The sequence below is a fragment of the Hyla sarda genome, chromosome 4 (assembly GCF_029499605.1).
Source record: "Hyla sarda isolate aHylSar1 chromosome 4, aHylSar1.hap1, whole genome shotgun sequence".
NCBI classification, from domain to species: Eukaryota; Metazoa; Chordata; class Amphibia; order Anura; family Hylidae; genus Hyla; species Hyla sarda.
In genome coordinates, this window is record NC_079192.1 from 189,045,325 (window position 1) to 189,071,677 (window position 26,353).

The 26,353-nt window shown below is 41.5% G+C and overlaps 1 protein-coding gene across 6 annotated transcripts in view; it reads right to left on the minus strand.

Moving 5' to 3' along the window:
- The window catches only part of LOC130366954 (cadherin-related family member 5-like), a 62,125-nt gene extending 37,281 nt beyond the window's left edge, over nucleotides 1-24,844 (minus strand). For 3 of the 6 annotated variants that reach the window (XM_056569323.1, XM_056569321.1, XM_056569325.1), the window contains exons 1-9: nucleotides 24,718-24,844; nucleotides 21,658-21,739; nucleotides 16,347-16,555; nucleotides 16,160-16,219; nucleotides 15,222-15,314; nucleotides 13,246-13,332; nucleotides 10,774-10,884; nucleotides 710-880; nucleotides 501-591 (exon numbers count right to left, since the gene is read on the minus strand). In XM_056569323.1, coding sequence (XP_056425298.1) covers nucleotides 501-591; nucleotides 710-880; nucleotides 10,774-10,884; nucleotides 13,246-13,332; nucleotides 15,222-15,314; nucleotides 16,160-16,219; nucleotides 16,347-16,555; nucleotides 21,658-21,718 — 883 coding nt within the window. In that variant the 5' untranslated portion in view covers nucleotides 21,719-21,739; nucleotides 24,718-24,844. The other 3 variants (XM_056569320.1, XM_056569324.1, XM_056569322.1) reach the window with 3 other exon arrangements.
- Nucleotides 24,845-26,353: the final 1,509 nt, after the last annotated feature.

The following is a 26,353-nucleotide window of genomic DNA, read 5'->3' on the forward strand; positions in this document are numbered from 1 at the left end:
CAGACATCTTATCCCCTATCCTTTGGATAGGGGATAAGATGTCTTGGGGCCAGAGTACCCCTTTAAGTTATAAAGTCCCCCCAGCTGCTCGGCAAGTAGTCCCCTGGGCGGCTACTTACACTTACCAGCTCCCGTCACTCCGACTGTGGCCCCACCCCGACGGCTTGAATGAAGGCTGGCGTCATAGCTCTGCTCCCTAAGCAGATGGAGCAGAGCGGTGATGCGAGCCGCCGATCAAGGGGAGGGGGCAGGACCACAGCTGCAGCGACGGGAGCTGGTAAGTGTAAGTCTACGCCAAGGGGACTACTTGCCGGGCAGCTGGGGGGGACTTTATAACTTAATATCTTCACCATCCAAGGAGTACAAACATCCCCCGGGGATGTTGAGGATAACGATTTTCGCATATATAACGCGTTGTCAAGCGTTATATTTGCTAAAATCTTCCGATCGGTTCCCTTTAAGGACAACGGTATTGATATTTTCATGTTTACTTATTTTACCTGACAGTAAAGAATATGAGATTGGAGTCATTATTCCTTTATCACCATCTTCAGCAAATATAGGCCCAGGAGTGAACACTAGCTGTCCAGTCTGACAATACAAGAAAAGAAAGGTCTCTCAAAAAATGTGCCTTCTGTCAGCTCAAACATTAAATGTTAAGAAATAGAAAATAAATATTTTTGAAAATCCTAATCCTTCTAAAACTTACTTGCTCTTTTCCTGCTGTGATGTTCACCAAATATGTTGGACTGACACAGACCTTGAGACCATCATGGAACATGTAATGACAGGGAAGGAACTGTGGGTACTGATCATCTCCATCAAGTACAATGACCCGCACTCTTGCTGTAGTGCGCTGTCTCTCTCTCGTTGTCATTTCCTGTTGTAAGAAAATAAAATATATACCATTTTGATCTGCCTGTAGCATCTTCCACGTTTCAAATGCCACGTTTCAAATTATGTTCATCCATTGATGAAAATCACTTCATTTTCCAAAAATGAATTATTATTCCAGAAAAAAAGAGCTCTAAAGTCTTGGCCACTAGGTGTTGCACTTCTTTGCAAACTGCACTTTACCTCCTGTTGTTAGGGGGATTCCATTTCTAGCAGCAGAGAGACAAGGGTGGGGCTTGAACAGTGTTAGGGAATGGAGAAAGCCAGGACTGCGTACATGTATCCTAAGCCTGTCTGCCTACTCCTGGCAGTTCATGCTGTACCTGAAAGGGGAATCAAGGTTTCCCTCTTACCACCCATAAAGTTTTGGGTAACTTCCCCTTGTGTAAAATACTTGTGTTCTTACAATGTATACAGTGCTGCCTTCTGAATGTAATTCCCTCTCCCTACTACATTCAGCCACTTTCATCATCATTAACAGTTCACTACTTAGACCAGGACTGCTGATACGATCTAAAATTTTCTATGCTGATATATATATATATATTTTTTTTTAATACAATATCTAATCCCACATGGAGCAGAAGGGGAAAATTAATAAAAAACAAATACAATTTTAATATAACAATTTCTCATTATAAACTTCTCTTTTCCTCATCTTTACTCTCCTTCCTCTTTCCGTTTCTCTTCTGATCTTACTTCCTTACTTCTTATCTGAGACTTTCCACCAAACACATTCTTTCACTCTCCATTATACCTTCTAGCCTTTTGTCCCAAACTACATGAAATTTCAAAATTTTGCATACTGTTGATTGATATTTATGAATTTTTGGAGCTTCTTTTGACATACACTTCCTTGCCACTAAAATTCTTGAAACAAACTGTAATTTACCTATTAGCACTTTATCCGCCCTTCTTCCTTCCTTTCTTCCACTACCTATTAGCCAAGTTAATACCTTTCCTCCTTCTACCCCTAATCATTCCTCAGCAAACCGAATAATCTCTGACCAAAATTCCTTTAATAATGTACTCAAAGTACATGTGAATAAATCCTTTTCCTTCACCATAACAATTCAAACACCTATATTTCTTTGATCTATCTTTGCTATAAAATGAGGTGTATAGTAGAGCCTATAATTTATGATGAATTGTGTAATACTATGTGATCCATTTTTTTTAATCATAATTGGACCTTCTTCCCAAACCTCCTTCCAATCTTTCGACGAGATTTCCCTTACATCTTTTTGCAATTCTTTCATACTCTGGTGCCTCAGTCCTTCCCCTTTTACATCCATCATATTCTTACATAACTAAGAAATTATTTTCTTATTTAAGTTCATGCTGTACCTGAAAGAGAAATCAAGGTTTTCCTCTTACCACCCATACAGTTTTGGGTAACTTCCCCTTGTGTGAAAAATACTTGTGTTCTTACGTTGTATACAGTGCTGCCTTCTGAAAGGATAGGGGATAAGATGTATGATCTCAGGGGTCTGAACAAGCTGACATTGTGCTGGTATGATTAACAGAACACTACGATAGTTGGCATGTGGGGGATTATTAATGCACTGGGTTTGCAAGGTTTTATGTAAACCAACAGGAAACAAATAGAAGCAGAAAGGATCAGGAGATGGAATAGGTTATATCAGAAAAACAGCCCTGGTTTAAGCAGTGAACTGCTAATAATGACGCTGACTATGCAGAGGCTGAGAGGATAGCAGTATAAAGGTTAAATGATATCAGCAGTCCTGGTCTAAGCAGTTAAAGGGGTATTCCGGCTTTATACATCTTATCCCCTATCCAAAGGATAGGGGATAAGATGTATGATCGCAGGGGTCCCGCCGCTGGGGACCCCCGCGATCTCGTTGCAGCCCCCGGCATTCTGTGCCAGGCGCTGCCTCTGAGACAAGGATGTCACGCCACACTCCTTCCATTCATGTCTATGGAAGGGGGCGTGATGGCTGTCACTAGGGGGCGTGGCAGTGACATCACATCCCTGTATCGGAGGCACCGTCTGGCACAGAATGCCGGGGGCTGCACCGAGATCGCGGTGGTCCTTAGCAGCGGGACCCCTGCAATCATACATCTTATCCCCTATCCTTTGGATAGGGGATAAAATGTATTAAGCTGGAATACCCATTTAACTGCTTTGACCAGGACTGCTGATATGATCTAACCTTTATGCTGCTATCCTCTAAGCCTCATTATCAGCAGTTCACTGCTTAAACCAGGGCTGCTTTTCTGATATAACCTATTCCATCTCATGATCCTTTCTGCTTCTGTTTGTTTCCTTTTGGTTTACATAGAACCTTGCAAACCCAGTGCATTAATAACCCCCATATTCCAACTATCATAGTGTTCTGTTAATCATACCCAGCACAATGTCAGCCTGTTCAAACCAGTGAACTTTTTTCCCCAGCAATAGCTATTTCAACTCATGGCATAGCATAAAGGAGGGCTTGTGAATAAGTGCTGTCCTATGTTTGGACAGAGAAGTAAGGAAAAGAAGGAAGTTCAAGTATGAGTACTGCTGGCAAAAAGTGGTCCTGCTCTGAAATGGAGAGAAAATGGGGACTCTCGGGTGCTCAATTACAGTAGTAAGGGCAATAAAATCACATTGTCACCACTGTAGGGTTAATGTAACAAAATCATTTGTGTTTTGAATTTTCTTATGAAAGCACATGTATGCTTTAACCTTCAGTGGGAGACAAAGCCAAAGCAACTCAGGAAATCTAAATTATTGTCCATCATTAACATCACATGCAGTCTGCATTCTCATGAATATTGGGAAAATGTTTTTTCCTTATACAGGTTTTCTTACAGGCATATTTTTGTTTTAGTCATAATAGTGCTACAGTTGACACTAACATTAAGCACATACATTATATTACCTATGCTTTAAGTGCATAATGCAGTTTACTTTAACAACTGCTGAACTCCTTACTTGGCAAGGATTTTTCTACAGAGCAAAAGTCACCCTGAGTTTAGCTGATCTATTTTTACTTTCCATTAAGAATGACATAATTTTAAGTGTCTATCTGTCACTATGCATTAGCTCGACATCACCGGAGACGATCGTGCCCATATGTTGAAAGATCAGAAAGTTAATCTGAAAGCTCAGAGTCCCACCCTGACCCAGCCAGAACCAGTGACTAGTCCATGATTGTTAGTGGTGTGAAATGGTATAATCTCCACAGATTATAGTTAAATGTGATTAAAACTAGTGTGGGGGGGACACCTAGTGTAAGGATTATTATCTATTTAAGACACATAAATTGGTCTTGTCATGTCCCTCAGACAAGAATTCAACAAAGGTCTTGCAGAAAATGCAAAAACTTATATAGTTAACTTTTATGAGGAGTACTTTGCATGATGTAGCTCTACAGACCTACCATGGTATGTTAGTATGTTCTTAATCAACAGGTTAGGTTTCACTTTATTTGGTTTACCTTTACTGTATGTCTGCAAGATAGAAGTGAGGAAATACTTTTGTAGAATAGTTGTATAGTTGGTTTCGGAACATGAGTCAAGTTGCGTCTATTTAGTAATATGCCACAACTTAGTGTATAGATGCATAACAAGTATAGTATTTTCTCTCAACGGCACAACAAGCCTAATTGCAGTTGCAGATAATTTAAGTGTACAATGTGAAGGTTTGTGTATCTTTACAAGGAACTCAAGCTTTTTGGTTGCAACAGTTGCAGCAGTCTCTTTTCTAGGGCCCACATCACAAATCATTCAGGGGCCAAGGTTGTGCCTAAGATAGCTGACAGTCAATATCTACATCAACCATGCTTCTGTGGGTCAAAAGGAGACTGCCCCATGCTACTCAGGTGTTATTCACAGGTTTGTATCAGCTTTCCTGGCACATTTGAGGGTCCCAGTGACCACTATTTTACAATTTTTTAAGGATTGCCTTCTGATCACCCACAGATGTACCTGCTGCATATGTATATACAGGAACATTGCTGGGGGAAGGGGGGGGGGGGGGATAATGGGGCTATAGCCCCGGGTGTCAGGCCAATAGCCCCAGGTCTCAGGCCAGAGATTTTTTTAATAATTATTTTACCACTGCTGCTTTGAGACAGCAGTGGCTTCTGGGATGGGGCATGGTATGCCATGCAGGAGCCTCCCTCTGGGCCATTACACCGGCCCCCAAATCCCATGAGATTGGGCAGCTGCAAAGGATGTTGGGAGCAGACGTGCCCTGTGCAGGCACATACATCTTTTCCTAGCCTGCAACTGTCAGTGTAATAAAATCCCTTGCATCCTGGACAAATCACACAGGTGCCGAGTGGGGGCAAGGAGTGAGGACCTGCATAGTCGGCGGTTCCTCTGACCCAATCCCCAGACCCTGAGGAGTGGTGATGATCTCCAGGCCAGTAGGGTTAGTGTACTGGCGGGAGGGGGGGGGGGGTAGTGTTTGGTGGTGGTTTAGAGGTAATGGCATGTATGAATGATAGATGTGTGTATGTATAATAGATATATACATGATAGATGTGTGCATGATATATGTTTGTATGTATAATAGATGTATGTATGATGTATGAATGATAGATGTGTGTATGATAGATGTATGCATATATATGTATGATAAATGTATGTATGATAGATGTGTGTATGTATAATAGATGTATGCATGTATGTGTGAAGTATGTATGTATGCTGTGTATGTATAATAGATGTATTTATATATGATGTATGGATGATAGATGTGTGTGTATGATAGATGTAAGCATGTATGTATGATAGATGTGTGTATGTATAATTGATGTATGCATGTATGTGTGATAGATGTGTGTATGTATAATAGATCTATGTATGTATGATAGATGTATGTATGATATATGTTTGTATGTATAATAGATCTATGCATGTATGTATGAATGATAGTTGTATGTATTTATGCTGTGTATGTATAATAGATGTATTTATATATGATGTATGGATGATAGATGTGTATGTATGATATATGTATGCATGCATGTATGATAGATGTGTGTATCTATAATAGATCTATGCATGTACAGTCATGGCCGTAAATGTTGGCACCCCTGAAATTTTTCTAGAAAATCAAGTATTTCTCACAGAAAAGGATTGTAGTAACACATGTTTTACTACACACATTTATTCCCTTTGTGTGGATTAGAACTAAACCAAAAATGGGAGGAAAAAAAGCAAATAGGACATAATGTCACACCAAACTCCAAAAAGGGCTGGACAAAATTATTGGCACCCTTAACTTAATATTTGTCTGCATACCCTTTGGAAAAAATAACTGAAATCAGTCGCTTCCTATTACATCAATAAGCTTCTTACACCTCTCAGCCGGAATGTTGGACCCCTCTTCCTTTGCAAACTTCTACGGGTCTCTCTTATTGGAAGGGCACCTTTTCCCAACAGCAATTTTAAGATCTCTCCACAGGTGTTCAATGGCCACTTCAGAACTCTCCAGCACTTTGTTGCCATCCATTTCTGGGTGCTTTTTGACGTATGTTTGGCGTCACTGTCCTGCTGGAAGACCCAAGATCACGAACCCAAACCCAGCTTTCTGACACTGGGCTGTACAGTATGACCCAAAATCCATTGGTAATCCTCAGATTTCATGAGAGGCAGCAAAACAACCCCAAAACATCATTGAACCTCCACCATATTTAACTGTAGGTACTGTGTTCTTTTCTTTGTAGGCCTCATTATGTTTTTGGTAAACAGTAGAATGATGTGCTTTACCAAAAAGCTCTATCTCATCCGTCCACAAGACCTTTTTCCCAGAAGGATTTTGGCTTACTCAAGTTCATTTTGGCAAAATTTAGTCTTGCTTTTTTATGTCTCTGTGTCAGCAGTGGGGTCCTCCTGGGTCTCCTGTCATAGCGTTTCATTTTATTTAAATGTCGACAGATAGTTTGCGCTGACACTGATGCTCCCTGAGCCTGCAGGACAGCTTTAATATATTTGTAACTTGTTTGGGGCTGCTTATCCACCATCCAGACTATCCTGCGTTGACACTTTTTCATAAATTTTTCTCTTTGTCCACGCCTAGGGAGATCAACTACAGTGCCATGGGTTGCAAACTTCCTGATAATGACACTGTGGACAAAAGCAAATCTAGATCTCTGGAGATAGACTTGTAACCTTGAGATTGTTAATATTTGTCCACAATTTTGGTTCTCAAGTGCTCAGACAGTTCTCTTCTCTTTCTGTTGGTCATGCTTAGTTTGGCACACACAGACAGGCAATGCAAAGAGTGAACTTCTCTCCTTTTTATCTGCTTTCAGATGTGATTTTTATATTGTCCACACCTGTTACTTGCTCCCGGTGAGTTTAAAGGAGCATCACATGCTTGAAACAATTTTATTTTTTATTTTTATTTTTAATTTTGAAAGGGTGCCAATAATTTTGTCCAGCCCATTTTTGGAGTTTGGTGTGACATTATGTCCAATTTGTTTTTTTCCTCCCTTTTTTGGTTTAGTTCCAATACAAACAAAGGGAATAAACATGTGTATAGCAAAACATGTGTTACTGCAATCCTTTTCTGTGAGAAATACTTCATTTTCTAGAAAAATTGTGTGATGTGTGTTTGTATAATAGATGTATATATTATGCATGTATGTATGAATGATGCATGTATTATGATAGATAGATGTATGCATGTATGAAAGATGTGTGCGTGCATGATAGATGTATGCAAGTATGTATGTAGGATTGATGCATGTATGATGTGTGTACGTATGATATATGAATGTATGATAGGTGTGTGTATGTATTTGTATATGACTGTCTTTCATAAATACACCAATTATATACACATCTATCATGCATGCACATCCACACACACATCTATCATACATACATTCATACACAGGACTTAGAGGTCTGGGGTGGGGAGTAGTCTGGAGGAAGACTAAGGATTTGGGGGAATGTGTTGAGTAGCCTAAGGGACATTTGGGTCGGGGGGGGGGGGGGAATATGAGGAGTCTGGAGGAGGAGGACAGAGGAATCTGGAGGAGGAGGAGGAATAAGAAGCCGGGAGAAAGACTAAGTGGTCTGGAGGTGGTGATCTGATTATTTGCTATGGACAACTCAGCAACTTTTCCTTTGGGCAGGTTTTGATTAAACTCCCCCATGTTACCTACAATGCTATTTTAAACATGCCGTTTTTTGAGTGACTGGTTGTTTCTCCAAAATGCAAAACGTTAGTTTTAGCTATAGATTTAAATTTGTTTAAAAAAAACACAAAAAAATACCACATGTAAGGGCTTGTGTAGTTTGTTTAAAACTGAGTTTGAAAATCAGGCTGTCCGCAGCTGATTTTCAGCAGCGGAATCTCCGCTGCAGAAAATCTGCCGCAGACCCCATTGAAGTCTAAATGTGTGTGCAAGGTTTTATTTTTTTTTCTGGCCCTTCCACACGTTCTGCAAGAGAAATCCTTAAACAACATGATCATATGATCACCTGACTTGTAATAAGAATAATGCAAATAACACCACAAAAAAAAATAAGACTACAAACACACACACCTTTTTTTGGCTTTTTATTGCAAGAAAAAAACTATTTAGCTAATTTAGTTTTTTCTTTACTTCTACGCAGTGCACTTTACGTTTGAAAGGATATGTTATCTTTGTTCTGTAGGTCAATACAATTACAATGATATGGAATTTAAACCCTTAACGACAATGGACGTATATGTACGTTCTGATGCCCTGGGGCTTAATGCACCAGGACGTACATTTATATCCTGTATGTAAAGCGAGAACAGGAGCTGCAATTTCTTCATGTACGGTGGGTCCCCGGCTGCTGATAGCCAGTCATGGTGGACAAACATTCAAAAACAACAAGTGTTTGCACATTTAGATCTGTTACATCTGTCTCATATGGGTGCACCCTTGAGGAACGTTCCTTTTAGTCCTTGTTTGTAATATTTTACAAGTACATAAAGGAATAACACAGATGTAGCAGAGCTGAACTAGAAATTTTTATTTTATAAGTGCTATTCTTTATCTGGGCTTACAAAGTCAGCTCTGATGCATCTTTGTCATGTAAATGTGCAATGTGTAAGCAAATATAATGTGTGGATGTACCAGAGCTGAATGTGCAAATAGCGCTGTGCCCCCAACATATGAATTTATTCATATGCACTGTGCCTCATATATTAATGTGTGCTATGCCCTCATAACTTAAGTAATTCTACACTTAAGTGTTTGCTCAAATGCTGTCCTCGCCAATCTGCTCTCTATTAGTCAGGCCTGGCACCTACATAGGGATGAAGGTGGTGTGATTACATAATAACACAGCCTATGTCCTGGCGGAGCACTGAGCAGTGGTGACTGTTGGACGCGGATAGTTCAACTGTAAGTGGGTCCTAAGGATGCACTAACAAATAAATGTAGGCAAAGAACTGGTGTTCTGTACTTTTTTTTTTCTCAAACAAGTGATTCCCACTAACTGGGGAGATAACTAGCTGAATCCCACACCTACCTGGAATGCTAGAGTGGGGGCTTTGGCAGAATATGGGCATTAAGAGCAGCCATGGGTCCCCCCAGGGACCCTAAAAGAGGAGGGGGGGGTATGCGCATGCGTCATATACATAACACATACTGTACACGAGTGCACATTACATATATATATGTATATATATATGATTTTGCTTTTTGCATCACTGGACTAATACGGCTACTTCTAACTAATCTATATATATATATATATATATATATATATATCAGACACACACACACACACAGATGTACATAGTATATACTGTTTCCACATGCATCATGTATACAAGCCTCTGACCCATCCCACCAGCATGCTCCTCTGGGCTGACTAGAACCAGATCTCCCCTCATACCCACCTGAGGGTGACAAGAATAAATGATTATATGGATGCTGCTAACCCCTGTAAAGTCAGTGCAGGGCACCAAAACAGTGGCCCACACTGACTGACACCTCTCCCCTCTGCAGAATAAAATACATATAACACAAAATTCCACACTATTATTGAATGTCTATTACTAAACCATCCATCCAGGATACAGAGTGTATATACTGAGTGTATCACCTTGTTCAGTTAAACCACAACACTCTTTTAAAGATTTTTTTACGACCTGAGCAATATTTGTTTAGTCGTATTTATCTCTTAAAATCTTTAAAACGTTTAACTGTAACTTTTTTCAGAATATCAAGTGACCTGAAACGTCAGGGTGGTCTAGTTAAAACAATCCAGTGCTGTACTTCAACACAGCTAGACTTCCCAAATGAAAGGAGAGTGAGGTCAAACAATAAAAAAAAAAATTGCTAAAAGACTGCTGCAGGAAAAATGTAGTATTACATGGCTCATTTCCAATAAATAAGCAGCCATGTAATACGAGGCTCAAAGATGGGTTCTTGCATTGTAAGAGCTTTTGACCATGGCTAATAGAAATTACTTCAAAATTAAAGGAGTGCTCCAGGATATGAAAACTTATCCCCTATTCTAAGGATACAGAATAAGTTTCAGATTGTGGAATATGTTTCAGATTGTGGGGGATCTGATCCCGAATGGGGCACTGGCTCCCCACCCAAATAGTGGTGTCAACCACTGCACGAAGCAGCAGCCGTCACGCCTCCTCAATGCAGCGCTATGGCAGAGCCGGAGATTGCAGAATACAGCACTCCAGTTCTTCTGTTTGAGGGGGAGTGTCAGCCGCTGCTGCGCACAGTGGTCAACACGCCCCCTTCCTGCGGACTGCCGGGGCCCTGTACAGGAGAATGTGGGGACCCCCCCGTGATCCGACACTTATCCCCTATCCCCTATAGGGGATAAGTTTTTATATACCACAATACTCCTTTAATGTCTGAATTAAACATAGAGGGAACCAACACAAATATAAAAGACCAACCATCTTACCACAGCATGAATGATAACCTCTAGTTCCTGTACAATTTCATAATCCAAAGACCTTGACAACAATACTTTCCCATTGTTTGGGTGATCCATGTGAAAGTACTTAAAGTCACCCTGAAAAAATAAACACACACAAAAAAAGAGAAAACAGTTAACTCCTTACATGGCATAAATGATGATCTGCTGAAAGCACTTCATTTTGTAAAAATAGGAAAATTAACATTAACCATATATGCAAAGTGGAATAAAAGGGGTTTCCCAGTAGACATTTATGACATATCCGTATATAAAGCAGCCATATACATGGGAAGACCAATTCATAGATATAGAAGTGCCTGCAGTTCCTGAAAAAGAGAGAGCAGAGATCTAACAGCTTCATGCTCTGCCATTGTATTCATCTGAACTTGAAGGTGGACATGAACTGGGTCACCAAGTCAAAAACCCTGGATGGCCATTGCTATGAATGTGCATTGACGCTGGCATGTTTGTCTAGTTGAGGATCACAATTCATTCCCCCCGACCCCTCCTCATTTTCTAGCCCAATTAGAGCGTAAAGCAGGGACATGTCATTCCATTCCCCGCTGGTCATCCCTGTCGGGTACGGAGATGAGCAGCGAGGAATGGACTGAAAATGTCTCTGCTGTACACTCTAATTGCGCTAGAAGATGCGGAGGGGTCGGGGGGAATGAATTGTGAATATGCACGGTACAAGTTTAAAAACCCTGCCAGGAGCCCTGAATGGACACTCTGTGCTGGCCATTCAGGGCTCCTGGCAGGGTATTTTAAAATGAAGGTAAGGACACTATATACATTGCAGGGGAGTGAAGCATCCCGTCCACTCTCCTGGTTAATAACTTCTGCTCGCATCGGGTCTCAGAAGGTAGACCCGTTGCGATCAATCCCTCAGCCCCTGTACTACTACCACCAACATGAAACAGACAGAGTCTGTAGGCGGCTGACTTTTCATACTAACGGATGAAAAACTGATGCAAAAGGGGGCAACTAAATGCATCAGTTTGCATCCGTTAGTAGTATGGTAGTATTATATAAACTAGTTTTTGTTTTTTTTGCCAACTCTGTTCTCAGGGTAATAAATTACATAAGAATTGATCTAGATAAAGAAAACATTTCAGAGAATGGATTTTATAGACAGTCAAGATGGAATCCCGGGAGATTTAAATGGACAATAACTTGTGTTTATCAGTGCTCTTTATTTTGTGCCTCAAAGAGTGTTACCTGCGCTGAAAATTTGGGGCAAATAGTACAAATAGCACATCGTTTAATACCAGGTATACTTTGTATGTACTTTGTGCACCAGAAACTTGTGCTAAACCTAAGTAGGGTGCTAATAGCATAAAAAGCCTAGCCATGTCCTTTTTTAACAACTGGCAAACATGTTGCTAAATTGGGTGCTAAATACCTGGAAATGTGGCGCTAATAGTGTTCGCCACATTTTAAGCAAATGTGGCGCAGCTAAAGCAAAAAAAGTGGTGCAAAATTCCAAAAATTTCTGTAAATCACTTTATTTACCAAAAACATCTGGAAAGTCCTGGCCACTTGGTGTCATCCTCCCCTGCAAAATGCTGTCCACTGCCTGTTAGGGGAATTCTCTCTCTAGGAAAAGACACAGCAAGACAAAACACGGGAAGTGGAGTTGGGGCTTAGCTACTGCTCTTCACTGGAGAAAGGGTAATAAAAAGACTGTATTTGCAAGCTATGTCTGTTCTCCACAGGATCTGCACTGCCAAAGGTAAATCAACATAATGGACACTAAACAGAAACTAACTAATGGTGAGTGACAGGGTTATGGGGGACTCAGAATCAGGTTAATGCTGCTTATTATCCAGGGTTGTGGTGCATTCCTCATTCATCAACGACTGTAGTGGAATGTCACCTCAGTCCTCTATCCCCCCAAACAGATGATTAAAGGGGTACTACGGCCCTAATACATCGTATCCCCTATCCGCCGCTGTGGACCCCCACAATCTGTCATTCAGCACCCACCTTTGTGAGCTTTCTGTCCCCATGGTCATCAAGCTGCACTCTCGGAGCCTCCAGCGCTGCGGAGAGCTCGCAAAGGTGGGTGCTGAATGACAGATTGCGGGGGTCCCCAGTGGCGGGACCCCCGTGATCAGACATCTTATCCTCTATCCTTTGGATAAGGGATAAGATGTATTAGGGCCAGAGTACCCCTTTAAGCCTGACAATGCTGGTAGCTCTGCACTTCTGATCAATTGCTGCTGATAATCCATTGTAAATGTAGTTACAAACTTGCAGTAATATAACTTATTCAATTTCTTTTGTCACATTATACAGTGTTCCATTTAGCCACAGTGTTTCTGGGAAAGCTGGGTGATATCCAACTAAGCTGCTATTACAGCTCTAAAAGGGCCTGTCATCCGTCTTTCCAAGATTTCTAATATGTGCCCAGGGTGAAGGGTAAATAAAATTAATTTAAGAGAGGAAATGACTTACCAAAGTTCGATCAATTACATACATTAAGGTGTCCCCATCTAAGTCCATGGCCTTTGCAGTAAATACTACAGAGTCCACTTCAGCCAGCTTGAAAAACAGGAAATGTAAACAGAATTTTAAAATGTTATGTTGTTTTTAAAATTTCCCATTGTAATACTGTCAATAAATGAAAGTCTACCTGTAACTTTTTGACTACATGGTTTGAAGTCTTTAACCTAGAAGGGGTACTCCGCCCCTAGACATCTTATCCTGCCTCTGGGACCCCCCCATCTTCATGCAGCACCCGGTGTTCTGAACATTATGTTCAGAACACTTGGTACAGCCGTGGTCATGACATCACCCCACACCCCCTCTATACATGTCTATGGGAGGGGCGTGATGGCTAGGGGCCGAGTACACCTTTAACTTTTGACATGTCACAGAGACATGTCGCAATCAAAATGTTTTGATTGGTTAGGGTCTCAGTGCTAAGCCAAGTGGGATACCTGCACTGTACGTCTCAGCTCCCAGCGATCTCTGTCTTGCTGCTCCATTATAAGTCTATGGGGCAGCGAGACAAAAATCAATGAGAGACAGGAAGTAACACGTGCTACCACACACTTACCCCCACTCATTCTCCTGATTGGTGGGGGTCTAAGAACTGCGATCCAAGAGATCAAAACTTTTACAAACCTCAAAAGATAAGTGATAGTGCGTGTTTAGGGCCATGTCCTCCTTTGTAACTATTTATTATTGTTACATTTATCTAAGCTAAATAATTAATTTGGGGGTTAAATATATCCTACTGTTTATCATTGCATGATCACACTGTATGAACTTTATGATTTTATGAAGTATATGCTGAACAGTATAGATAGTTTTTTTGTGCTATGCTGTAATTTGTACATGTACACAACTGACATTTGGACTGTATTCTGTTTTAGAAATAACCCATGTCTACTCTTGAGATATGTATACTTTTATTCCATTTCTAGTTTGTGACCCTGAATTTATTCTATAGCATTAAAGGGGTACTCCGCCCCTAGCATCTTATCCCCTATCCAAAGGATAGGGGATAAGATGTCAGATCGCTGGGGTCCCGCTGCTGGGGACCCCCGAGATCTCGCCTGCGGCACCCCGCTATCATTACTGTACAGAGCACGCTCGCTCTGTGCGTAATGACGGGCGATACAGGGGCCAGTGTGAGGTGAGATTTCTGAACGCGTGCAAAAGTCGAACCGCTCCTCCCCTCTGCTCTCCGAAGTTTTCCAAAGCTAGAGCGGGGAGGAGCGAGGGCAGAGCCCAAGGTCGCACGTCTGCAGGAGATAATTAAGCCATGCCCCTTAGGTTTGGAAATCAGGAGGAGGTGAGGAGGAGCTGTACATGTACGTCCTCTGTCCTCTACCCCTACTCTGTGTATTCCCTGTGCAAACTTGCAACCTCCCGTGTTGATTGAGTCCTCTGGAGACAAAGCAGGGGGAGGGGAGGGAGCTGTGTACATCCTCGCTCTCCCCCTGCTGTGTCTTTTTGTGTAATGCAAGCTGTGTCCTCCATCCTCACACGGAAGGGGTGTGAGGTGAGATTTCCGAACCTAAGGGGAGTGACTTAATTATCTCCTGCAGACGTGCGACCTTGGGCTCTGCCCTCGCTCCTCCCCGCTCTAGCTTCAGAAAACTTTGGATTGCTGAGGGGAGAAGCGGTTCAACTTTTGCACGAGTTCGGAAATCTCACCTCACACCGGCCCCTGTATCGCCCATCATTACGCACAGAGGGAGCATGCTCTGTGCAGTAATGATAGTGGGGTGCCACAGTGGAGATCCCGGGGATCCCCAGCAGTGGGACCTCGGCGATCTGACATCTTATGCCCTATCCTTTGGATAAGGGATAAGATGCTAGGGGCGGAGTACCCCTTTAAGTTTATTGCTTGTCAATACTGTAAAACAAACTGTGTGTATGAACAATTTATAATCTAATACAAAACTGTGTACATTATTCACCTCACTGATATTCTGAACAGCAACTGATTCCTCCAAAAACCTTGGCTTATTGTCGTTTTCATTAAGAACTTGGACTATTATTCTGTACTGGACCTTGAGAAAGAAGATAAAGAATAAGCAAAGTATGTGTAAAGGGATAAATGTATACAAGAGAAGTTAAGAGTGGTTGAATTTCCACAAGATGAAAGTATTATTTTATATTTGGGTAAAAGGTGCCAGACAATTTGAAATTATATTTAAGATTATATTATTGTTTGGTTCTGTACAGTTAGAAGCATTAATTCTAGTCTGTGCTGCAAATATCTAACCCATTAAGTGGCAAATGAATAGGCGACAGCACTCCCATAAGGTGCAAATAAACGGTCTTTATTCACATAAACATGGTGGCGACGTTTCAGCTGGCTCACCCAGCCATTATCAAGGGTGAGCCAGCCGAAACATCGCCACCATGTTTATGTGAATAAAGACCGTTTATTTGCACCTTATGGGAGTGCTGTCGCCTATTCATTTGCTACCTGTGGAGATCTGTGACCTGGATCTGTTGTGACCATGTGCACCCCACCATCCTTGTGATGATTTACAGGAGTGCTGCTCTCTTTGGATTTTTTCTAACCCAGTAAGTGGATTCTTTTATCTTCAGTATTATTGGTACATAGTCTACTGCCAGTGAAAGAGCTATTGCCATTGCCTAATGTGCAATGTATCTAAATTAGATACACTTATATGTAATAAATTGTTACTTGGCAACAAAGTATGACACAGGGCTCAAGTCCTTCAGGAATGTGTGGAAACTGGGTTCCTGCACTTTTTCCACAGCAGGAACACCATTCCCATTAGCAGGAGTTCTGCAGGACCAGCCCTTGAGTGGAAATGTTGAGTGAGTTCCTGCACTTTTTTTCCCAGTACTTGACCCCTGGTATGACATGATAGGACGTTACCATTGCATATCCTTCTTCAGAACAGGTGAGAGTGACTAGTAAAACAGATGAATTCAGGGCCTGCAAAGACACGATACATCACTATTTACTGTTTATGATATGCAGATGTAATACATTTAAAAAGCATAGCATACCCCAAAATGTTAAATAAACTCTAAATTCATTCCTTTCATTGATCCATCATTACCTCCCTATCCAGCGTTTTCCCAGAAGACACATTAAGCCAGACGTTCTTTCCATCCAGGTAGAACCAGTCTGCATCAGTTCCACTTAGACAGAGTTTTACTGTGCTGGTCACAGGATCTCCAAACATACTAAGGTTGGCCACAAAGGTCCCATTAGGGCTATTCTCTTGTATCTCTGTGAAGATGTTGCTGCCTCCAGAGCACTGATCACCTAAACACCAGAAATTTTACAAAAAGAAACATGTATCAAGGAGGGTTACAAAAAGTTTAAAAGCAAATATATATATACCGTATATACTCGAGTATAAGCCGACCCGAGTATAAGCCGAGACCCCTAATTTCAACCCAAAATCCCAGGAAAAGTTATTGACTCGAGTATAAGCCTAGGGTGGGAAATACCTCATCCCCCCCTGTCATCATCCAGACCCGTCATTAACATCCTCATCATCATCCCCTTGTCATCATCCCACACATCCCCCCTTCATCATCCCCTTATCATCCCACACATCCCCCCCTTCATCATCCCCTTGTCATCATCCCACACATCCCCCCTTCATCATCCCCTTATCATCCCACACATCCCCCCTTCATCATCCCCTTATCATCCCACACATCCCCCCTTCATCATCCCCTTGTAATCATCCCACACCCCCCCTTCATCATCCCCTTGTCATCATCCCCACCCCCCTTCATCATCCCCACACCCCCCCTTCATCATCCTCTTCTCATCATTCGCCCTCAGTGGTCTTCAACCTGCGGACCTCCAGAGGTTTCAAAACTACAACTCCCAGCAAGCCCGGGCAGCCATCGGCTGTCCGGACTTGCTGGGAGTTGTAGTTTTGAAACCTCCGGAGGTCCGCAGGTTGAAGACCACTGCGGCCTTCAACATCATCCAGCCCCCTCTCACCCCCTTTAGTTCTGAGTACTCACCTCCGCTCGGCGCTGGTCCGGTCCTGCAGGGCTGTCCGGTGAGGAGGTGGTCCGGTGGGATAGTGGTTCCGGGCTGCTATCTTCACCGGGGGCGCCTCTTCTCCGCGCTTCCGGCCCGGAATAGAGCCGTTGCCTTGACAACGACGCATCTGCGTCGTTGTCAAGGCAACGTGACTATTCTGAGGCCGGGCCCGAAGCGCTTAGAAGAGGCCTCCCCGGTGAAGATAGCAGCCCGGAACCACTATCCCACCGGACGACCTCCTCACCGGACAGCCCTGCAGGACCGGACCAGCGCCGAGCGGAGGTGAGTACTCAGAACTAAAGGGGGTGAGAGGGGGCTGGATGATGTTGAAGGCCGCAGTGGTCTTCAACCTGCGGACCTCCGGAGGTTTCAAAACTACAACTCCCAGCAAGCCCGGACAGCCGATGGCTGCCCTGGCTTGCTGGGAGTTGTAGTTTTGAAACCTCTGGAAGTCCGCAGGTTGAAGACCACTGCGGGTGGGGGAGTTCACTCGAGTATAAGCCGAGGGGGGTGTTTTCAGCACGAAAAATCGGTTTCAGCTGAAAAACTCGGCTTATACTCGAGTATATACGGTATATATATATATATATATATATATATATATATATATATATATATATATATATATATATATATATATATATATATATATATATACACACACACACAGTGGGGATAAAAAGTTTGGGCACCCCAGGTAAAACATTTTATTAATGTGCATAAAGAAGCCAAGGAAAGACGGAAAAATCTCCAAAAGGCATCAAATTACAGATTAGACATTCCAATAATATGTCAACAAAAGTTAGATTTTATTTCCATCATTTACACTTTCAAAATAACAGAAAACCAAAAAATGGCGTCTGCAAAAGTTTGGGCACCCTGCAGAATTTATAACATGCACTGTACGTTTGGAGAAGAAGGGGAACAGAATTTAATGAAAAGAACCTCTGTCCAACTGTTAAGCATGGGGGTGGATCAATCATGCTTTGGGGTTGTATTGCAGCCAGTGGCACAGTGGCTGAAGTTAAAGAGAGGATGGCTTCTACAAATGGATAATGATCCTAAACACAGCTCAAAATCCATAGGGGATTACATCAAGAGGCGTAAACTGAAGGTTTTGCCATGGCCTTCACAATCTCCTGACCTCAACATAATTGAAAATCTATGGATAGACCCTAAAAGAGCAGTGCGTGAAGGACAGGCCAGAAATCTCAAAGAACTGGAAGACTTTTGTAAGGAAGAATGGGGAAAGATACCTCAAACAAGAATTGAAAGACTCTTGGCTGGCTACAAAAAGCGTTTTCAAGCTGTGATACTTGCCAAAGGGGCAGTACAAGATATTAACTCTGCAGGAGGCCCAAACTTTTGCAGACACCATTTTTTTGTTTTCTGTTATCGTCAGGATCCGGAGTGGTATGCAGGGTAGATACAGGTAGTGGATCCTCTAAGTCAGTGAGGTGATGACGTGGGCCGTACCAGGGGAACGGAATCTAAGGGGTTACTGGTTTTCACCAGAGCTCGCCGCAAAGCGGGATGGACTTGCTGTGGCAGGTAACCCCCAGGTCGTTCCACCTGATAGCGACTCAACCTCACTGACTGCAGAGTCAGGCGCAGTACAGAAGGACTAGGCAAAAGGCAAGGTCAGACGTAGCAGAAGGTCAGGGCAGGCAGCAACGGTTAGTAGTCAAGGGCAACGGCAAGGGTCTGGATACACTGGCAAAGGACACACGGGAACGCTTTCACTGGCACAAGGCAACAAGATCCGGCAGGGACAGGAAGGGGAAGTGGGTTTATATAGTGTAGGGAGTGTTTGGAACTAATTGGGCCAGGCACCAATTAATGGTGCACTGGCCCTTTAAATCTGAGAGACCGGCGCGCGCACGCCCTAGAGAGCGGGGCTGTGTGCGCCGGGACTGAGCAGGAGGACGGGGCCGGTGAGTGACATGGGACGCGATCCGAGAGCGGGCACTCGCCTCGGATCGCGTCCCCTCCGCTGACACGGGAGCAGCGCTCGCGGTCAGCGGTGCCGACCGGAGCGCTGCAAGCAGTGACACGCAGCGAGCGCTCTGGGGAAGCAGCGGGACCCCGAGCGCTCGGCGTGACAGTTATTTTGAAAGTGTAAATGATGGAGATAAAATCTAACTTTTGTTGACATATTATAAGAATGTCTAATCTGTAATTTGATGCCTTTTGGAGATTTTCCATCTTTCCTTGGCTTCTTTATGCACATTAATAAAATTTTTTACCTGGGGTGCCCAAACTTTTGATCCCCACTGTGTGTGTGTGTGTGTGTGTGTATATATATATATATATATATATATATATATATATATATATATATATAAATGTTAGGCACATATCTCCATTATTGTGTGGAATACAATACTATCTGATGTATATAACAGAGACTGTTCTCAACTAACCATAAAGGATGAATCTCCTTTAATTATTTAGGGCTGTACAGTCATGATCTAGGTGTTCTATCTTTACCTGAGAAGATTTCAGGAGGAATTGGTAGTAATTGGTTATACAACCACATCAATGAAAACAGCCCCAAGGAATAGCTATGCCTAGTCATCTGAAAACACTGCTTACATCTTTACATTTTTTTGATCTTTTATAGTGCTACTTATACCTGATCGGCCATAACATTAAAACCACTGATGATAAACATGATCATCTTGTTACAATTATATATTTCAAGGAGAGAGATATGTTAGGCAAAAATGGAGTGTAGGCATCTGTGGGAGGTTGTGATGGCTATATGACTGGGTCAGAGCTTCTTCAAAATGGCAGATCATGTGGGGGTCTTTCTACTTTATTATATTTTGCCTCTACATATGAAAGCAGATTATGAAATCCCAACTCATCCTTCATAATGAATTATAGGGTGTTTTATCCCTCCTGTTGTGCTTATCATGCAAAGCAAACAAATAGGATATAACAAAGCAATATGTTCCGAATGTAGTGGAATGTACATTAAAGAGCGATTGCTGAGATTGCTTGCGTAGTTTTATTTTTATAGGTGCCACCCATATCTTCTCATTTACCTTTCTTCTTTGAAGTACCTGAACCCTGCAGCATTTTGTCTTTGTTCGATCTGGAGAATGTTTTCGTAACCTTTCTCTAGTATCTGGGTTCCTGCTCTGTGATATCTTAGGACTCGCATGTTTCTTATTTGAAGTTAAATTCCATATGGATAGGGTCTTTTATACCCATGCTCAAGGCAGCCTTTATCATAGAAGCATCATCATAATATATAGTCATCATTACCACATGTTTTACTGATAGATAATGGGTAATGAATCATTAGCAAACTGAAAAATGTGCCACTTTATAGTATGTTCTCAAGGGGTGTAGCAGTAGCATGGTCAATATTCCTCATCTTTTCAACCAAGGGTTGCTCAATATATGGGTAATAATTTGGCACAAATAGATGACTTTAAAAATCTCCAGCCTGTGGGACAAAGCCATGTTTCTAGTGTCTGAATGTCTGTTCCTTTGGAAGAGATCTAACCAAAAAGTTAGATTAAGAAAGTTTCTTTTAGCACAGGAGAAGGAAGTTACACAGTTGAATATCTGCCCAATGCCCATAACAAAACATAAGATGCCACCACTCTTTTTTCAAAGAACCTCTGGGAAATATTAGCAGTGACCTGATTGTTTGCCATGGACTTTTCCTTTGATTCCATTTTCTTTCTATTCCCCTCCCCCACCCATTTTCACTTTATAGGGGGAGATTTATCAAAACCTGTCCAGAGGAAAAGTTGTAGAGTTGCCCATAGCATCCAATCAGATCGCTTCTTTCATTTTTAAAAAGGCCTCTGGAAAATGAAAGTGAAGCGATCTGATTGGTTGCTATGAGCAACTCAACAACTTTTCCTTTGGACAGGTTTTGATAAATCTCCCCCATAATCTTTTAGTGTGAAGACTTTTTCAAAGATTATAGAGGGAGATTCATCAAAACTTGTCAGAGGAAAAGTCGACAAGTTGCCCATAGCAACCAATTTCATTTATAAAAAGCCCCAATTTCATTTTTAAAAAGCCCTCTAAAAATAAAAGAAGCGATCTGATTGGTTGCTCTGGGCAACTGGTAAAATTTTCCTCTACACAAGTCTTGATGAATATTTAGACATCTCTCCCTTATACTGAAAATAGACAATGGGGGAGATTTATCAAAACCTGTGAAGAGGAAAAGTTGCCAAGTTGCCCATAGCAACCAATCAGATCGCTTCTTTCATTTTGCAGAGGCCTTGTTAAAAATGAAAGAAGTGATCTGATTGGTTGCTATAGGCAACTGGACAACTTTTCCTCTAGACAAGTTTTGATGAATCTCACACAATGTATTGTATGTAGATTACCTGAGGTCACCTGGAAGGCTAGACTGAGGGTCAAAAGGAGAATTTCAGCTGGGGGAGGCATAGTTAGTGCAAAGTCTGCAGTCTGTAGGAATAAAGGAATGAGACAAACAAGAGTGAAGTATAACAAATGAACTACAGAGACAAGAGATTCTTCAACATTCAAAGCTGACACTTGGCCCCATGTTTATCAATATGCATGGCACATATATGTAGATCGTTGCCCATAATGAACAATCACAGCTCAGCTTTCATTTTACCAGAGTTTGCTAAGATATAAAAACTGAGCTATGATTGGCCTGGGCCTTATTACATTTTAGAGATATCCCTGAAACCGAGAAAACTGGTTTATGGAAAATTCTAAAGAGACAATCCTTATCACACTTATTTCAAACCTTTGCCCCTTGCCATTATTCACACCCATCACCAAATAGCTGTATATGAATTTAAATACTTTCTAGATTTAAAAAAGTATTTTTCCCGTGATTCCTTTATTGACTAACCAGAATTTTTTTTTTTTTTTTACACTTTTGTAGAACAGGGCCCCTTTATCATGTACAAATGAATAACTAAAAGCACTATATTTAAAATATGTTACACCGAGACATCTGTGCATGTGGGAGAACATAAGCGAGATAAAGTGAAACAATAGAATTGAGATTTTGTCACAGATTGAAGGACAGAATAGGAGAATAGAGAATAGAGGAGATCTTGGGTCTGTCTACTGTGAGTCGTAAATATGTCTATGTTATGGGTCATGAATCCTTATATTATGTTTAGCTTTTGTATCAAGTGTATTTTTATCAGTTTGAATTCCCAGGTTTTCCTCTTCCTGCCATACTGAGGCCATGTTTTAGCTTTTTTTGTAGAACCCCTGTATTCCTGCAGGTTGCTGCTTGAAATCCTGGTATCTTTGTGGATATGCTCATCTCTAACAATTGGATGATAAAAATATGTTTCTTAGTGATAGCAGGTGTATAAATGTGGTATCTTGAATAGAAGGATTTGTTACTCATTGGTTAAACTAAAGATGGCCTTATGCAGATCCCACTAGTTACAACTTATCAATTGCTATATAACGTACATGGAAGCCTGTGTGTTATTTGTAGTACAGTGCAATATACATAACTGAGCCCTTCTTGGGGGCAGAGGATATTTTTAATTAAAATATATTCCTGTGTTATGAATAAGACCTATGAGTAAAAATCATAAACAATAAATAATGGAGATTACTATACATCCCATCAAACTATCCTGAGACAGACATTACTGGCTGCAAACTCTCACTCTTCCATTCATGCACTTGGTATGGTCCTGTACATTATCCCCATACATAATACTTGCATTGGATGTATTATATGTAATCATGGGCATAACTAACACAAGCACATAAAAGACCCATCTCTTCTCAGAGTTTGGGACAGTTAGTGAAAAACTGTGGTTGATAAAGGGAACAAGAGGAAAAATGACTACAGATCACAGGGTATACCATCGGAGAAAGAATACGCATAAAAATAATCATGTCCTGATGGATAGGGGCCCCATTTTCATTGTTGCTATAGGGCCCTATAATTGCTTCTGCAGACTTTTAGTGGCACACTGAGAACAGAGTGGACCTCATAGCACAGATCAGAGCTGGCCCATTGTAGTGCTGGGATTTGCTACCAAGAAGGACCTGTAGTTTGTTTCCCTACCACTTCCTTAACATGACCCTTGAGCCCATTCCCTTTCCTTTTGTATGGTAACCATGTGGTTCTAGCGAGAGGAGCCTGTATAGTTTTTCACTCTTAATAGTAAAAGCAATGTGAACAACCAATACTGTACCCCCTCTCCCCAAGAGCCAAACAGCTGTATGGCCTGCCTGATACATACGTTGTTGTTTAGCTAGCCAGACTGCTGTCATTAAAATAGAAAGTGATCGGCTCCTTTATCAATTTGCAACTGTGGTGTCTACCCCTTGGCTCATCTGTCTTGTCATCCACCGATGGTGGTAAAGAACCTCGCATGCATAGTGGCCTTCTCTCACTCACAACTACTACTCTTAGTGCAATACCACTACAAATATTTCTTTATCTAGAATTGCAATGAATGCAACTGTGTTCAGTCTGTACATTTTCAAGCATATTTGGGATAAACTAACAAGAAAAGGAGGTCAGAGAAACTTTATAGTGTAGTGAAATTTATGACATTAAGTCACGGATATAGCAGTGTCTATATACAATGTTACAAAGTGTAAATTTGAATGCAAACCAAATAAGGTGCATTTTCTACTACAGCTCTGTGTTAATCTCAGAAGGGCTGCCCACAGATTGGTGCTGTCACTAATGACCCGTTATCCAGCGGATTAGCATCTTTAGAGCTGTAGACCTGTCACCCCCTCCTATGTGTTGACTGGGCATGACACATAGGAATCCTATGTGTGTGACAAGATCATCTATAGGCCAGCACGCTAGGGTCAGCAAGGTGGCATATTACCAATTCTAATTGAGGAACAGTATTACGGTATACACTGCCAGTCAGTATATAGTAATCCATCATTTGAATTATTTAATCTAAATATGTGTAGTTTTGGGTGGACTAACCTGCAACCATACACACACATTTACACACCTAAATAAATCATTAATATTCTGAGACTAACAATAAGACAATTATTATCTTTTTTTTAGTCAATTTACAAACCTCAAGGAGAAAATGGGGTTACAAGATCATCCTTGCTGTAACGGTATGGAACCTCATGATAGATTTTATTCTACCTACTGGAATCATTGTCTGTCAGTTGGATACAAGAAATTCATCTATTGCAATAAAGATCATAATAATTGCATGTTGCATGTTTAATTTTGCAATACTCTATAATTCTCACATACATGCATCTATTAGATGCTCTGCCATATGGTGTTAGAATTCTATCCTGTCTATAATTTTCAATATGTGATGTATTCTAGAGATACAAATATGGATTTCATTTAGCCTGTGAAGATATGGTAAGAACTGGTTGTAATGATATATACTATCCAATAGGAAATAGCTAAAAGAAAATGAAGAATGCTTGATACTTACACCTTTTCAGTAACCTTGGGGTTGGTGGTGGTCCTTTTCTGTTCCTGGCATGGCCCAACTTAGTTACAGTATGGTTTTCTCCATAACTAGGAGGATCAGATGGGCCTTCCAGTAAAGGTGTTGGCCTGTAAAGAGAAAGAAGCAGAAAGGAGATACAGAGCTCAGAGAGCTTAAAGTAATACCAACGTGGGGAGGGAAGAGCATCTGCTATAGAAAAGGAGGAGGGAGGGTGGAAGGTGCACACAATATGAGAGAAAGTGTAAGAGTGGATGAGCGGTGTACATTGATTGTACTGAACTGTGAATCTAAGCATAGACCAGTATAGAAACAGTCAGACAGGTGGTTAGATTTAAAACAGGGGGTGAATGTAGGGGAAAGGGTTATGTTATAGGCTAATGTTGGCTAGACGAGCCAAAGTTACACAGTCATAGGAGGTGCGAAGGTATACTCTTAGGCCAGACTATTTAAAGGAGTACTGCAGTACAAGACAACTTATCCCCTATCTGCAGAATAGGATGTGTCTGATCGCAGGGGGTCTGGCCACCAGTATCTCCCATAAATAAGTATACCACTCACATTTTTGTAATTATTTATCTTTTCATGTGACAACACTGAAGAAATGATGCTCTGCTACAATGTAAAGTAGTGAATGCATAACCTGTATAATAGTGTATAATGTTGTGTCCCCTCGAAATAACTCAACATGCAGCCATGAAACATGTCCAGCGGAAAAAAAGTATCCCCTATCAGAAAAATAGAGTTTGATCGCTCCCCCTCCATTCATCTGTATGGGAGAGGTGGAGACACAGTGATCGTGTGTATCCGTCTCTCCCAAAGAAATCAATGGAGGGGGCGTGTTTCGGGATTGCATTAGGGGTTTCCCAGCGGTCGAACCCCCCAGCGATCAGACACTGCGGATATGGGATACGCTTTTTTCTGCTGGACATCTTTTTTTAATGTCTAAAGCTTAGCAATACAAGTGAGTACCCCCTAAGTGGAAATGTCCAAATTGGCACCAATTAGCTATTTTCCATGACACTGTGTTACAAGGTCTCAGGTGTTGATGGGGAGTAGGTGTCTTACATCTGGTGTTATCACTCTCACCCTCTCTAATACTGGTCAGGATCTGTAAGGATCTGAAAAAAAAAAGAATTGTTGCTCTACACATAGATGGCCAAGGCTATAAGAAGATTGCCAAAACCCTAAAAGTGCGCTGCAGCACGGTGGACAAGACCATACAGTGGTTTCACAGGACAGGTTACACTCAGGACAGGCCTCACCATGGTCAACCAAAGAAGTTAAGTGCACATGCATAGTGTAATATCCAGATTTTGTCTTTATGGAAAAAAAAGTATGACTGCTGCCAGCATAGCTTCAGAGGTTAAAGGGGTGGAGGGTCAGCCTGTCAGTGCTCAGACCATACACTGCACACTGCATCAAATCTCTCAGTTTTCCATCGTTTTTGTGTCTAGATACATTAATTTTGTCTGATTCAGCTGGAAGCACATGGATTCTGCCATCTTTGGACACATCCAGGACATTTGGTTTTTATTTCTCCATTTATCATTTTTGATCTGTTTTTCCATTTGGCTACCACACTTTTATACTGTAGGATTTTTATGACAATTAACACAAT